Below are 15053 nucleotides of genomic sequence, written 5' to 3' on the forward strand. Positions count from 1 at the left end.
ACTGCATGGGTCAATGATTGGCTGAGTGGCAGACTTCAGAGGGTGGTAGTTAATAGTACCCTCTCTAAAACATCGGAGGTGACCAGTGGAGTGCCGCAGGGCTCGGTCCTGGGTCCACTCCTTTTCAACATATTCATAGGGGATCTGACTCAAGGGCTTCAAGGTAAAATAACACTATTCGCCGATGATGCCAAACTATGTAATATAGTAAGTGAATGCAGTTACAGAATTATATGGCGCAGGACCTGCTTACATTGGAAAATTGGTCCTCAACCTGGCAGCTACGCTTCAATGCTAAGAAATGTAAGGTCATGCACCTCGGAAGCGGAAATCCATGCAGGACGTACTTCTTGAACGGAGAAACTTTAACTAGGACTTCAGCAGAACGAGATTTAGGAGTAATCATCAGTGCAGACATGAAAACTGCCAATCAAGTGGAGAAGTCTTCATCTAAGGCAAGGCAGATATTGGGTTGTATCAACAGAAGTTTCGTCAGCCGAAAGCCTGAAGTCATAATGCCGTTGTACAGGGCCATGGTGAGACCTCATCTGGAGTACTGTGTGCAATTTTGGAGGCCACATTACAGTAAAGATGTGCGCAGAATTGAATCGGTTCAGCGGACGGCCACCAGGATGATCTCGCGGCTCAAGGGTCTCTCGTATGAAGAGAGACTGAACAAATTGCAGCTTTACACTCTCGAGGAACGTAGGGAGAGGGGAGACATGATCGAAACATTTAAGTACCTCACGGGACGTGTCGAATTGGAAGATGATATTTTCTTTCTCAAGGAACCCTCGGCCACAAGAGGGCACCCGCTCAAACTCAGGGGCGGAAAATTTCATGGCGACACCAGAAAGTATTTCTTCACAGAGAGAGTGGTTGATCATTGGAACAAGCTTCCAGTGCAGGTAATCGAGGCAGACAGCGTACAAGACTTTAAGAATAAATGGGATACCCATGTGGGATCCCTACGAGGGTCAAGATAAGGAAATTGGGTCATTAGGGCATAGACAGGGGGTGGGTAAGCAGAGTGGGCAGACTTGATGGGCTGTAGCCCTTTTCTGCCGTCATCTTCTATGTTTCTGTTTCTGTTTCTATGGTAAGGTTCATGAGGACAGGAAATGGAGTCATGTTCCTTTAGGGAAAGCTCAGCCCTGGTTACCCAGTAGGGCAGGGGTGTCAAAGTCCCTCCTCAAGGGCTGCAATCCCGTCAGGTTTTCAGGATTTCCCCAATGAATATGCATGAGATCTATTAGCATTCAATGAAAACAGTGCATGCAATAGATCTCATGCATATTCATTGGGAAAATCCTGAAAACCCAACTGGATTGCGGCTCTCGAGGAGGGACTTTGACACCCCTGCAGTAGGGGTAATCATGCTCACTACCTGCATGAGCTGGAGCCAAGCCTCTTTCCCAGGAGAGAAGGGCGGGGGTTAGCTCCATTTAAGCTCAGTGCTCTGAGACCAAAGGAGAGGGAGAACTGGCAAGACAGACAGCAGAAGAACAGACCTGAGGAAAGGTCAGAAGCCAAGCCAGGGGTGGAAGGGAGGAGTCATTCCCCTCACACAGGCAAGTGTCATGATGTAGAAATGACTGAGGACTTGCCAGGCTTGAGCTCAGATCCTGCACCTATTTCCATGGAAGATTTAATGGATACCTCTAACCCTTTGTTGGCCCAGAAGGTATGGATAGTAGTTTTTAATAGTGTCTGTAAGCTGTACAGGAAAGCATTACCTTGCAAGCTTTATGTGTGTTTGCTTGTACAAGGGAACTGTGCATCTGATGCTAATCAAGAAGCAAGAGAGATAAGAGTTTCTCCTTAGAATGGAGCTCCAGGAAAGTGCCTAGCTAAAACTGAAAGCTAATCTCCAGATTCCCTGCTGTGTTTGTTTGTTTAAAATCTGAGATAAAGCCCTTGAATAAACCCTGGGCTGAGCTTGTCAGGGAGCTCCCAAGTTCTGAAGCTGGTGTTTAAATTTTGTGCTCTTTTCCTGCTTCAAGGAAGAGTTGAACTAATTTCTGTTGCCTGTGAACTTTTCCATATTGGAAGGAAGGTATGAAGTAATAAATTTCCTAAAATACTCTTACCTGAAAGGACCATACTGGAGCAAGTATTGCTCAGATCAGGAGAGGAAGTGTTTGCATTTGAACTTTGGAAATAATAACTTCATACAGAAAAATTGCTTCCATTTTGTCTTGTTTTGGGGGGTTTTTAACTGCAACAATTACTTATGTTCTCTGAAAGACTGATTCTTTTGTGCTTGTATGACAAACAATAAAAATCTGATTTTGTTTAAAGAACTACACTGGCCTGTGTTTCCATGTTTCTACAAATGGCATTCTGACTGGGTGAAAGAGTGAATGAGTCCTACCTACTTGAAGAGAGAAGGCTTCCGAATCAGCCATGAATCGCGCGCACGAGGAGCCGAAGCCACCCGCAGCCAACTGCAGAAGGGAGCCGGCCAGAAAACTACCCGCCGGAGGGAGGGAGAAGCTGGGCCGCACAAAAGTCCTTGTCGGGCCGCGGATTGGACACCCCTGGAGTAGAGACAGGGTTGGTGCGCGGCTTGCAAAAAAAAAAAAAAAGTGTCCCAAGAACCAAAGTGACTGTAGGAGTCCTGAGACTCTGACTGGAGTTTCTGAATTATTAATTGGTGAAATTGGTGAGTATTTTGGGGTATTTCATATATGTGGTCTTGAATAAACTCAGAACTTTGTATAAGGGATTAAAACTTCATATACAGTACAAAATGGGAACAGACCAAAATAACTTGACCCATTTCTTTAAATTTATTTCAAATTTCTGCACTGGCAGCTATGACTGTTTGAATGACAATCACTCTATCCAAAAGGAAGAAGACCAAAAATTATTCCCAGAGGATAGTTCCTCATGTAGAGGGATAAAAGTTCACTGCACACAGCTGGTGGAAATGCCCAAAACCAGGTGCTCTAGAGCAGTGTTCTTCAACCGCCAGTCCGTGGACCGGTGCCAATCTGCAGAAATTTTCTGCCAGTTCACAGGACTATTGGGCCCAAGACAGCATTCTTCAGCCGCCAGTCCACAGTGTGATCAACGCGGCGTCTTCGGGCCAGCTTCCTGAGTGCTGCAGTGCACAAAGCCATGGGAAAAGGCTCCTCCATACGGCCTGCGCTTGAACCGGAAGCCTTCTCTCTGACATCGCAACGTAGGAGGGAAGGCTTCCAGATGAGGCGCGGGATGCATGCGAGGAGCTGCTGCCCACAGCTATGTGCAATGCAGCACTCAGGGAGCCGGCCCGAAGATGCTGCATTGATCGCAAAGTGGACCGGCCCAAAGATAACACTGGGGGCAGGCCAGAAGGCAAGGCACATGGAGGGAGAGAGACAACAACGATAGGGGAAATGCTTTTATTTTTTATATTTAGTGATTGATTTGTCTGGTTTTTTTAAATTTAATTATTGATTTGTCTGTTTAGGAAGAAATGCATTTGTTTCTTTTCATCTGGGGTTGTACTGCTTCCAGAGTCTTGCATCTTAGGGTTTGTTTGTAAATATTAGTACTTTTAGTTTTTGGTCCTGCATTTGCATGGGGTTATTTGTTTTAGGAATGAATATTAAAAAGAATACGGTGTGCTTTGTGTATTTTAGTTCAAGAAAATTTTATTGGTTTTAGACAACAGAAAAATACCAAGACAAATGCAAGAGCTTCCAAGGAAGCATAGGTTATAAACCGGGTGATGACACCCATCAAGTATATCTAATTACAGAATGAGAAGTGGCATTATCAAGAAGAGATGAGCAGTAACATTATAACAATCATCTATGTATGCAAATCATGTAATAGTAAGAGAAATTTGTGGTTATGCATTATATGTTGTTAATACAATTATATTATGTGTTTATATGAAAAATGAATGGAACAAATGGTGTTACAATTAGTACTATTATGGGGGCGGGGTTTGGGGCAGAGATTGAGTGGAGATGGGCATGACTTAGCCCAGTGTTCTTCAACTGCCGGTCCGTGGACTGGTGCCGGTCCACAAATAATAATTTTATTTCCGCTGGTCCATAGGTGTCAAAAGGTTGAGGAACACTGCTCTAGAGATCCAGATCAATTGTAGATACATTTGATAACTCTTCAAAAGCATTCTAGAAATGGTCTAGTTCATCTTACCTGCAAAATCCTAATACCCTACACAGAATTTATAGCATTGGTGTGGAGGAAGAGGGACAAAGATATTTGAACGGAGAACTGTTGGGAAGAGAAAGGAAGAAATGATGGACCTGGGGAAGGGAGGCAGGCAGGCAGGGGGAGAGATGGGATGGGATCAGTTGGGAAGAGAAAGGGAGAGAAGTTGGATCTTGGGATGGGAAGGAGGGAGAAATGTTAGGTCTGTGGATGGAAAGCAGAGATGCAGCATCTTTCTTTTTTTCCCCTCCATTTCATTGTTCAGCATCAAAGGGGGAGGGAAGAAGAAAACAGAAAAGAGAGGGAGCAAAATGTTGGACCATGGAGATAGAGGAGGAGAGATGGACCCATGGGAGGGCAGCAGGGAAGAGAGCTGAGATAAGAAGATGCTAGGCAGGAGATGGAAAGAAAGGGACAGGGAGTTACAGCCTGACCAGTGGAGAGAGGGAGGGGGATTCTGAAAGTGGTGAGCCATGTGGATGAGGTCAAAAGGGAAATGACAAGATGAGTGAGAGAGCAGTGAGTACAGTGGTAGAAATGTGGTAATGGGGAGTAGATAGAAGGAAATAGGAGGCTGGGAAAGGAGTGAGATGGGAAATGTGAGAGCTAGGGACTGAGAGAAGATGGAGAATTGAGAGGTAGCTGAACATTTATAAAGAAGAAGGGTGAGAAAGAAGGCAAGATTTGAGTGGACAGAGGTAAAAAAGAGAAAAAGTTAAGAAGGCTGAAAGGGAAAAATCAATATGTTGGAGACAGGCATAAGGAAAGAATGGAACAGTATTGAGAAGAGAAGAAAAACTGGACAGCAGACATTGGAAAGAGAATTGATAGAAGATCGACAAAAATCAGAAAGAGAAACTGGGACCAAGATGATGGAAAAACAAAACATCCAGACAATAAGGTAGAAAAAATTGTTTTATTATGAATTTATTAACTGGAATATGTTAGCTTTGGAATATATGCATCACAATTATTTTTATATTCAGTGGCATAGTCATATACAGCTGATTTGGGGGAGGGACTAGAGCCCAAAATTAGTGGAGGGGCACCAAAGTTTCTCCCTGCCTGAGTGCAATTTATAAATACTTGAGCTAGTGGAGATTCCCAAGCCCTGCTAACTGAAGACATCTTCCTCCAGTCTGGCAATTCAAAATCTCCAAGCTTTGCAGCCAAAGGCAATATCCTCAAGCTGCCCCTGCTTTCACGCATACATGAAAACCAAGGGGGTGGGGGGGCAGGGAAGAGGCCCAAAAAAGCAGTATTTACCCTGATTAAACGATCCTCCACGTGCGCTGCTGACAGCTGATTCAGCATCCCCGCTCTGATGAGGCTCACCATAGCTGTAATAGAAGTGAATGGGAGAACCAGGAATGCGCATCCCTGCTCATCAGAGGGGGGATGCGGAAGCCTGTGGCTGCTCCCACTGTCAGCGGTGTACGTGGAGGATCACTCAGTCAGGGTAAGAATTACTGCTTTTTTGGGTTCCTCTCCACAGTGTCCCTTTAATGAAGGTTTATTATTAGATACGTACATCTTCTATATTAGTGATTGCAAATTTGGGACCTGCTCAGCCTTTTTTTTTTTTGCTCATCTGCTAGTGTTGGTGCTTGTGCGGCCCCAGAAAATTTTTTTGTCCAATGTGGCCCAGGGAAGCCAAAAGGTTGGACACCCCTACCCTACTCCTTCACCGTGAGCAGGGAGGGGTAACTTTCATAGCGTTCCAGGTTGTGGGCCAATCCTCTTCCCCACTCCTACTCCTTCACTGTAAGCAGGGAGGGTTAATTTGCATAGCATCAAATTTGCACCAACATATTTCCCCGTCCCGTCCCACCCGGCTATTTTTTCGTGTCACCCGGCTAGAAAAAATTTCTGGGGAGAACACTGTTTCTGATAGTGGGGGAGAGTTAGTATGCGATAATGTTTAGCACAGGGAACATACACTCTCTGCCCTATGATATGCCCCCTCAAAAATTATTTTTTACTGCATAGTTAATGCATACAGATTTGGCAGTTACCACTGGACACCTGAGTGCATCCCATGTTATACCATTTTAAGCTGTGTCAGGTGCACAATAAAGCCTAATGCAGCTTTGTAAAAGGTTCCTTTTATTAATAAACTCTTAAGTCCACTCACTCATTGCTCTTACACACACCCCTATTGTCTGGAGGAGGGTTTGCTCTGCTTTGGGTAGCCAGAAAGCCAGGAACACCACTGCTCAGTGGGCTACATGCATCATTTACCAGGGCAAAATATTCCTTAGTAACATTGAATTAGCAGATTTGTGTCATTGGCAGATTTGATTACCTCAGTCATTATTCCTTTTTCCAGTTCATTAATAAATATTTTAAAAATTAGAGGTCTTGGCATGGATCCCAGGGGAATCCCACTTTTCACTCCTCTCAATTGAGACTATGGATCAATTTACCAGTTCTCAATCTACAGTGGAACATTGCCTCCTATCCCATGACTTTTTAGTTACCACTGGAGTCTCTCATGTGGTACTTTATCAAGTGCTTTTTGAAAATCTAGATATTATTTATCAACTGGTTCACCTTTATCCACATGTTTATTCATGCCTTCCAAAAAAAATGTAGCAGATTAGTGAGGCCAGACTCCCTTAATTCCATGTTGGTTTTGCTATGTATATGTTCAGTAATTTTGTTTTTTTTTAATAACAGTTTCTACCATTTTGCCCATCATTGAAGTAAACCTCATTTATTTATAGTTTCCTGGATCACCTCTGAAACACTTTATAAAAATTAGTGTTACATTGGGCACCCTCCAGTCTTCAGGTACCACACATTATTTAAACTATAGGTTACAAATTACTAGTAATATATCTGCAATTTCTATTGGTACTTTGGACTGTATATTAGTTTATCAAATTGGCCTATTATATTTTCAGCTTCTAGAGTCCTATGAGTCTCAATGGCTCAATAGTCAATGGGGTCATCTTGTCTTATACTAGGCGCAGACTACACATGCACACCACATTGGAGAGGCACAAACAGAACAAACTCAACATTGTTGAACAGCTTGGATTAGAACATAAAGAGATGCTTATCTGTAGAGATTGGTTCTCACCTGTCTAGGCAATCCCAGTAGGCAGTAATGGCTTTAAACCCAAGAATAGAAAAGATTGGAATGGAAGCATAGAGAGATGTCAAACTGTTTATTATGGCTACTGTCACTGCATCTTTTTCACAGTCATTCCTAAAATAAAAATATGCATAAAGACAAAATTATGTAATCATTCCATGTTTTCCATCTCATATTTTTCAAACTAATATATTGCACATTTGAAAATAGTTCATGGGCAGTCACTCTACAGGTTTTATACCATGCTAAATCGTCAAATTCCTTGAACAAATCTTTGTACATGCAATAATTATGATTAACTACAGCTATAGCATTTGACCTAACATTAGGGTTGTCCAGAAAAACCTAAAGTTGGGAAAACTGTACGAATTGAAGTTTTTCCCATGGATTTGATTGTGCTTGATCAGAAAAAAATTTCTCACCCCCCCCCCTTTATGAAGGTGCATTAGTGTTTCTTATCACCGGGTGCAGTAGTAAAATCTCTGACGCTCATAGGAATTCTATGAGCGTCAAAGCTTTTAAGGTCATGGTTGGTGATAAAAAAAAACACTAATGCGACTTCATAAAAGGCAAGGGAGTGTTAATTTTTTGGGGTGTTAATTTTTTAAAGCCCATTCTGAGGTCCCTCAAAGCCACTGATTATATAAAGCTCCATTTTTCTTAAAATTTGCTATTTTTGCTTAATGGAGCAGATTTCTTGGTATTTAGCTATAAGGTTTGTTTTCACACTCAGCAGTTATACATTGATTAAAAAAAGACATTTTATTGAAAAGAACAATAAATCAATACAGAAATAACACTACAGAGTCTCCAATATGCTTATTATACCAAGTGGAGTCAGATTCCTTAGAACCCCACTACTACAGTATTACAAACACAAAAAATAGGAAAACAGTCCCCTGTTATCAAGTAATGATAAAAAGACATTTTATTCAAAAGATCTAGCAGCATTCTATTAAATGAACCTTCAATATCTGCACTTTATTGAGGTAAATAACAGAAATTTAACATACTTTGCTAATAGCTAAATACCTACACTTTGGTGTAGTCATCTACCAATAGCATTCCAAACAGAGCCTGACACTGCACTCAGTGCAGATATTGGAGACTGCAGTATTATTTCTGTGCTAATTTTATTATTTTTTTTCAATAAAGCAGACATGACATAAAATGTCTTTTTATTGTTGTATCATTGCTGAGTGTGAAAACATAAATCTTATAGCTATAATACCAATAAATTTGCTCCATTACACATAATTAATAGCAAATTCTAAGAAAAACAGAGCTTTATGTAATCAGTTGCTCTGATCAAGTACAATCTAAGTGGGGTATAAAACAGGAGAACCAAATCCACAAACTTAAAGACGTAAACTAGGAGTGGAAATGTCCTATAAAAATGGTAGACTCAATTTATTTCTAAAATGTCCTTTTTATTTATCAAAAAACTCAATGGCTCAAAAACTCAATGACTCGACATGTACATGTTTCAGCCAAACTGGCCTGCCTCAGGAGTCTTATGAGTCTTCAATATAGTCTTCATAGACTATATCCACTAATGTGCTGGATGCCAGGTCGCTGATATAAGAGTGTGAGTAATCAAATAAAATGGCGAAAGTTGCTGGAGCCGAAATAGTTTTTTCTGTACAGCCCTAATTTGATATTTATGTGCAAGACCTGTTTTTTAATCAAGGAGATTGTTTATGAGGTTTCAGTGGCTTTAATTAAAGCAGTGGATACCATGAAAGAAGAATTTTATGTATCTGCAAAGTTGATGGATGTTATACTCATTGCTTTTAGATCATAAATGTTGGAGACGCAGACCCAGTTCTCAATGACAGAGAGTAATTTTAAGCAGTTAAGGACAGATTTCTGATCTCCAATGTCAAATTTATAAAAGGTAAATTAGAAGATCTTTTTCTGATCTTTTTTTTATCTAGGAGGACTGGAAAAGTAAATAAATAAATATTCTGGTGAAACCTTGGGACACTGGCTGATGAAACAGTTACTTTTTAGAAATACTGAGTATGCCAAAGCAAAGCTTATTAAAATCTTGATGACGGCATCAAATTATAGGAGAACACAGGCAAATACACAATCTGTTTTATAAAAGATACAAAGGTAGATACGGTATTTTAGAAGCTCAATTCGCCTTTTGGACATCCATAAACTGGCACTTGGACATCTATCATTCAGGCTGAAACTAAAGAATGTCCAAATGACAATGAACTGTATTATCATGAGAGGTTGTGGCAGACATTTTGAAGAGCTACAGCAAGGGCAAGAGTGAGAAGGCTGCGTTCCTGCCCCCAATAATCCCCCACAATGGACCACCAGGTACATAGGTAGGCCCAGTGTGGTGGTGGTGGTGGGGTCTACCTTGACTGAGGGTGAGGGAATCTTCAGAAGGGCTCATTGTGGCCTGAGGGAAGGAGGGTGAACAAGGGGGAAGTGTTTGGGGGGGTTCATTGGAATTTTTGTTTAGTTTATTTAAAAAAAATGTATGCAGCTATCTGATAAACTCTTGGCTGCCCCAAATTATCTAGTTATATTCAGTGCCAGTGCCCAAACAAGACCCAGCACTGAACACCAGTGGATAATTTAGCCAGTGACAATCAACACTTAAAAAATGCTGACCACTACTGGCTGCATATAGGGGAGCATATGGCTTACTAACTCTATCTACTAGTCTACCAATTCATATAATCCTTCCTCTCCCTTAGAGATCCTATATGCTTGCTTTATATTTTCTGGAAGTTTTTGTCTCCACCATTTTACAGGGAGGGCACTCCATGAATCCACCACCCTTTCATAAAGAAGAATTTCCTTAGAGTACTCCTGAGTTTATCATCTTCCTTTCACACCCTCTTATTTCACAGCATTCTTTCAGTTGAAAGAAATGTGTCTCCTGTGCATTATTGTTTATTTGAACTTGCTATATTTCACCATTTGCCTTGCAAGTCTAAGCAGTTAAGCTTAGTTACTCACCTGTAGCAGGTGTTAAGTGAGGCAACAGGCAGATATTCTCACATGTAGGTGATTTCATCAACGGAGCCTGGTATGGAAAGTACAAAAGTGTACTGTCACTTTAAAAATGAGATAGATTGTACTGCACATGTGCGAGTGCCTTCCCACCTGATGTCGGCTAACGAGACCTTCAGTTGAGTAACAAAGCTAAGAAGCCAACTAGGGGAGGTGGGAGGGTTGTGAGAATATCTGCCTGCTGCCCTTGGATAATACCCGCTACTTAGTAACTATGTTTTATCCATGGACAAGCAGGCAGCATATCCTCACATGTGGGACTCCCTAGCTTCCAGGATCATGCATCTGAGAAGAGGGTTATTGACAACTTCCATGAGCCTGGCAAACCCAAAAAGGGTTGGAAGGAAGTTGGCATCTAAATGGAAAATAAATTTAGTAGAACTCATTGGCCGAACCAACTATTCTGTCTGGAATGATTTGCCAAACAGTGGAATGAGGACCAGGCCTTACAAATGACCTCAATGGGAGTGGAACATAGATGATCTACTGAAGTCACCATTGCTCGAACTGTATGTGAAGTGACATGGCCTTGAAGTGTCAGCCCAGCCTGAACATAGCAAAAAAAGGTACAGTCTGTTAGCAATGTGGAGATGGTTGGTGAGAGGATTGAAAGACAGGAACAGTTGAGTGGAAGATCTGTGAGGTTTGGTTTAATCCAAGTAATAAGCTAGTGCACGTTTACAGTCCAGTGTGTGGAGTGCTGCTTCACTAGGGTGAGAATGCGGTCTTGGTAAAATGTCTGGGAGAACTATGGTCTGGTTTAGATGAAACTCCGCGACGACCTTCGGGAGGAACTTGAGATGAGTTCAAAGAACAACCTTATTGTGGTAGAATGTTTTGTAAGGTACATTTGGATAAATTTGAGTCTAGATTGTTATCCTGTTTACTGCTAATTGCATTTAAATCCATTATGTCATGTTGGAAGGACTTCTCTGCCCTCTCTTATGCTCATTGATGGAACTCAGTATGTTTATACTCCAAGTTTGAGAAAGCGGCAGCTGAGAAAACTAACTCTTTATCGACTTTCCTGAAGGTATGGTCACCTGTGATTGAATATTGTTTATCTTAAAAGTCCCTACTGTTAGAACACCTTTACCCTTTATCCCATTTGTTATTGATTATCTTTTCGATTGCTTTCTAGCTTATGATATAAGCTCTAACAGCCTGAGACATCTCCTTGATATACATTGAATATGCTTGCTAGACGGATATTACTTATAACATATGCACTGCAAGTTTGTGACTGAAGTTTATAGATTGTAATTTATGTTGCTAAGTTGTATTTTTATCGTTTTTGATATGTTTTATTGAAAATTCAATAAAAAGATTGAACTAAAAAAAAAAGAATGTTTTGTAAGGTGGATGAAAAATGACCTCTATTTGGGATGTTGTTTATTACAGAATCTTAACTAGACTCGACACAACCCTTGTTTCAGCGTGAAAAATGCCTCCTTCATGGGTCATAAAATTAATATGTACAGCTGTTTCCCTTTTTCCATCCTAAACTGTAGTCTGTACATGTTTTCAATGTTGTTTTGCAAACTAAGGGCTTCTTTTACAAAACCGTGGTAGTGATGCTGCCTTGGTAAATGCACTGAAGCTTATTCAGTTCCTATGGGCTGTGGTGCATTTACCAAGGCAGCATCGCTACTGTGGCTTTGTAAAAGGAGCCTTAAAGTTCCTTACATCTTTTGCAGAAGCAATGTATTTACGTGCATTGTTTTTTTGACAGAAGGGGTGCTGTAAGAGGCTTTCAGTGAAAAAAAGATCTTCACAGGTAAGAATTTGCTGAAATATTGCTTGTAAACGTGGATTTTTGCTGGTACTGGGGGGGGTGGTCCCTGGTGCTGGTTCATCAGGAGGATGTGGGGGGACTCTTTTCTTTTTTGGAGAGAGAGGGAGGAGCAGACATTGGATAGAAGTGGGGAGGGGAGAGAGGGAAGCAGACTTTGGAAGGAAGTGGAGAGAAAGAGAGCACATACTGGATGGAAGGAGGGGATAAAGAAAAAAAGGGCACATGTTGGATTGGAGAAGAGGATAGAGTTAGTGAGATACTAGAAGAGATGAGGGAAAGAGCTTGCAAGCTGTAGGTAGACACAATGAAAGGAAAATTGAGGACTGGGAAGTAAGAAAGTAGACAAGAGGTAGAAAATAAATTGAGAAGGAAGAGCAGAAAAGGAAGGGAAAGGGAGAGGAGAGAGATATACCAGAGCATTTTGGGAAGGGGAGGAGACAGATACCAGATCTCAGATCTGAAGGGAGGAAAGGAGGAGAGAGATGCTAAAAATCACCTGGGGGAGGGAGTAAGAAATGGAAGGGAAGAAGACAGAGATGCAGACCATGGGGGAAGTGGAGGGAAGAAAAAGGGTGCCAGAATAATGGGGGTGGGGGGTGGAAGGGAAAGGCAGATAGTTTCTGGTAGAGGCATAGAAATAGAGCAGACATCATATGGAACAGGCAGAAAGAATGCAGACAGTGGATTGAAGGAAGAGAATGATGAGAAGATGAGGAAAGCAGAAACCAGACAACAAAGGTAGAACAATTTTCTATTTCTTTTCTTTTTTTATTGCTTTAGGATAAAGTAGTATAGTAGCTGTGTTGATAAACATTTATAAACAAAGCCCTGCCAGCTGATGATCTCTTCCTCTATTTCTACAGCCAGAACTCTGATTTATAAAATGATACTTATACAGAATATTGTTCTTTTTATACTTTTGAGTCAGACCAAATGTCCATCAAGCCCAGTAGCCCGTTCACACAGTGGCCAATCAAGTCACTAGTACCTGGTCAAACCCAAAGAATAGCAACATTCCATGCTACTGATCTAGAGCAAGCAGTGGCTTCCCCCATGTCTTTCTCAGTAACGGAAAAGTCCATAGTTTATTACCTGGATTAGCCACCATGAGAACGAGCTACTGGGTTTGATGGACTTTTGGTCTGGCCCAGTAAGGCTATTCTTATGTAATAAAATAAGTTCAGTATAAAACTATTCGAGGCTTGTGTATATGGGATCAGATGGTTTGCGGGGACGGGGTGGAGATGGAGAATGAGCTCGCAGGTGGGAATGGGGACAGGGACCAAGTTCACAGGGACGAGGCAGAGATGGGCACAATTTTTTTTCCCCGTGTCATTCTCTACTCTATGCAAATCATTTGCATGCAAAAATTTTAGTGCATCAATAGCTCTTTTAGAATTGGCCTGCTTAGTGCATCAATAGCTATTAGTACTATAACTGAGGTCTTACCAGAGACTTATACAAAGTCATTATCACCTCTTTTTTCCTGCTGGGCATCCTCTTCCTATATACTCTGGCCTTCACTCAATCTCTCTCTCTCATGTATCCCCTAGAATTCACCCAGGCTAACATAGAAACATAGAAACATAGAAATAGACGGCAGATAAGGGCCCACGGCCCATCTAGTCTGCCCACCTTAATGTCCCTCCCCTACCTTTGCCCTGTGAATAGATCCCATGTGCCGATCCCATTTGGCCTTAAAATCAGGCACGCTGCTGGCCTCAATCACCTGTAGTGGAAGACTATTCCAACGATCAACCACTCTTTCAGTGAAAAAGAATTTCCTGGTGTCACCTCGTAGTTTCCCGCCCCTGATTTTCAACGGATGCCCTCTTGTTGTCGTGGGACCCTTGAAAAAGAAGATATCTTCCTCCGCCTCGATGCGGCCCGTAAGATACTTGAACGTCTCGATCATGTCCCCCCTCTCTCTGCGCTCCTCGAGCGAGTATAGCTGTAATTTGTCAAGCCGTTTTTCGTATGGTAGATCCTTGAGTCCCGAGACCATCCGGGTGGCCATTCTTTGCACCGACTCCAGTCTCAGCACATCCTTGCGATAATGTGGCCTCCAGAATTGCACACAGTATTCCAGGTGGGGCCTCACCATGGATCTATACAATGGCATAATGACTTCCGCCTTACGACTGACGAAACCCCTTCGTATGCAGCCCATGATTTGTCTTGCCTTGGACGAAGCCTGCTCCACTTGATTGGCAGACTTCATGTCCTCACTGACGATTACCCCCAAGTCTCGTTCTGCTACCGTTTTTGCTAGGATCTCGCCATTAAGGGTATAAGACTTGCATGGATTCTGGCTGCCCAGGTGCATAACTTTGCATTTTTTGGCATTGAAGTTGAGTTGCCATGTCCTAGACCATCGCTCCAGTAGGAGTAGGTCGTGCATCATGTTGTCGGGCACTGAATCTTCGTCTGTTGTGCATTTGCCCACTACATTACTCAGTTTGGCGTCATCGGCGAATAATGTTATTTTACCTCGAAGCCCTTCTGCCAAGTCTCTTATAAAGATGTTGAATAGGATTGGGCCCAAGACTGAGCCCTGTGGTACTCCACTAATCACCTCCGTCATTTCGGAGGGGGTGCCGTTCACCACCACCCTTTGGAGCCTACCTCCAAGCCAGCTCCCAACCCATTTCGTCAATGTGTTACCTAATCCTATAGAACTCATCTTGCTCAGTAACCTGCGGTGTGGTACGCTATCGAATGCTTTGCTAAAGTCCAGGTACACGATGTCCAGGGACTCCCCAATATCCAGCTTCCCCGTTACCCAGTCAAAGAAGCTGATCAGGTTGGATTGGCAGGATCTCCCCTTAGTAAATCCATGTTGTCGGGGATCCCGTAGATTCTCCTCATCCAGGATCTTATCTAATTGGTGTTTGATTAGAGTTTCCATTAGTTTGCTCACTATCGATGTTAGACTCACTGGTCTGTAGT

General features: G+C 42.1%; 1 protein-coding gene across 3 annotated transcripts in view; it reads right to left on the bottom strand.

Annotated features, from left to right (window-relative positions):
• LOC117353635 (sodium-dependent neutral amino acid transporter B(0)AT3-like) overlaps positions 1-15053 on the bottom strand; it is a 151334-nt gene that overhangs the window by 64104 nt on the left and 72177 nt on the right. For all 3 annotated transcript variants that reach the window (XM_033929803.1, XM_033929804.1, XM_033929805.1), the window contains one exon: positions 7256-7384. In XM_033929803.1, coding sequence (XP_033785694.1) covers positions 7256-7384 — 129 coding nt within the window. The remainder of the gene's footprint in view (positions 1-7255; positions 7385-15053) is intronic.

Source organism: Geotrypetes seraphini, chromosome 2 (assembly GCF_902459505.1).
Source record: "Geotrypetes seraphini chromosome 2, aGeoSer1.1, whole genome shotgun sequence".
NCBI classification, from domain to species: Eukaryota; Metazoa; Chordata; class Amphibia; order Gymnophiona; family Dermophiidae; genus Geotrypetes; species Geotrypetes seraphini.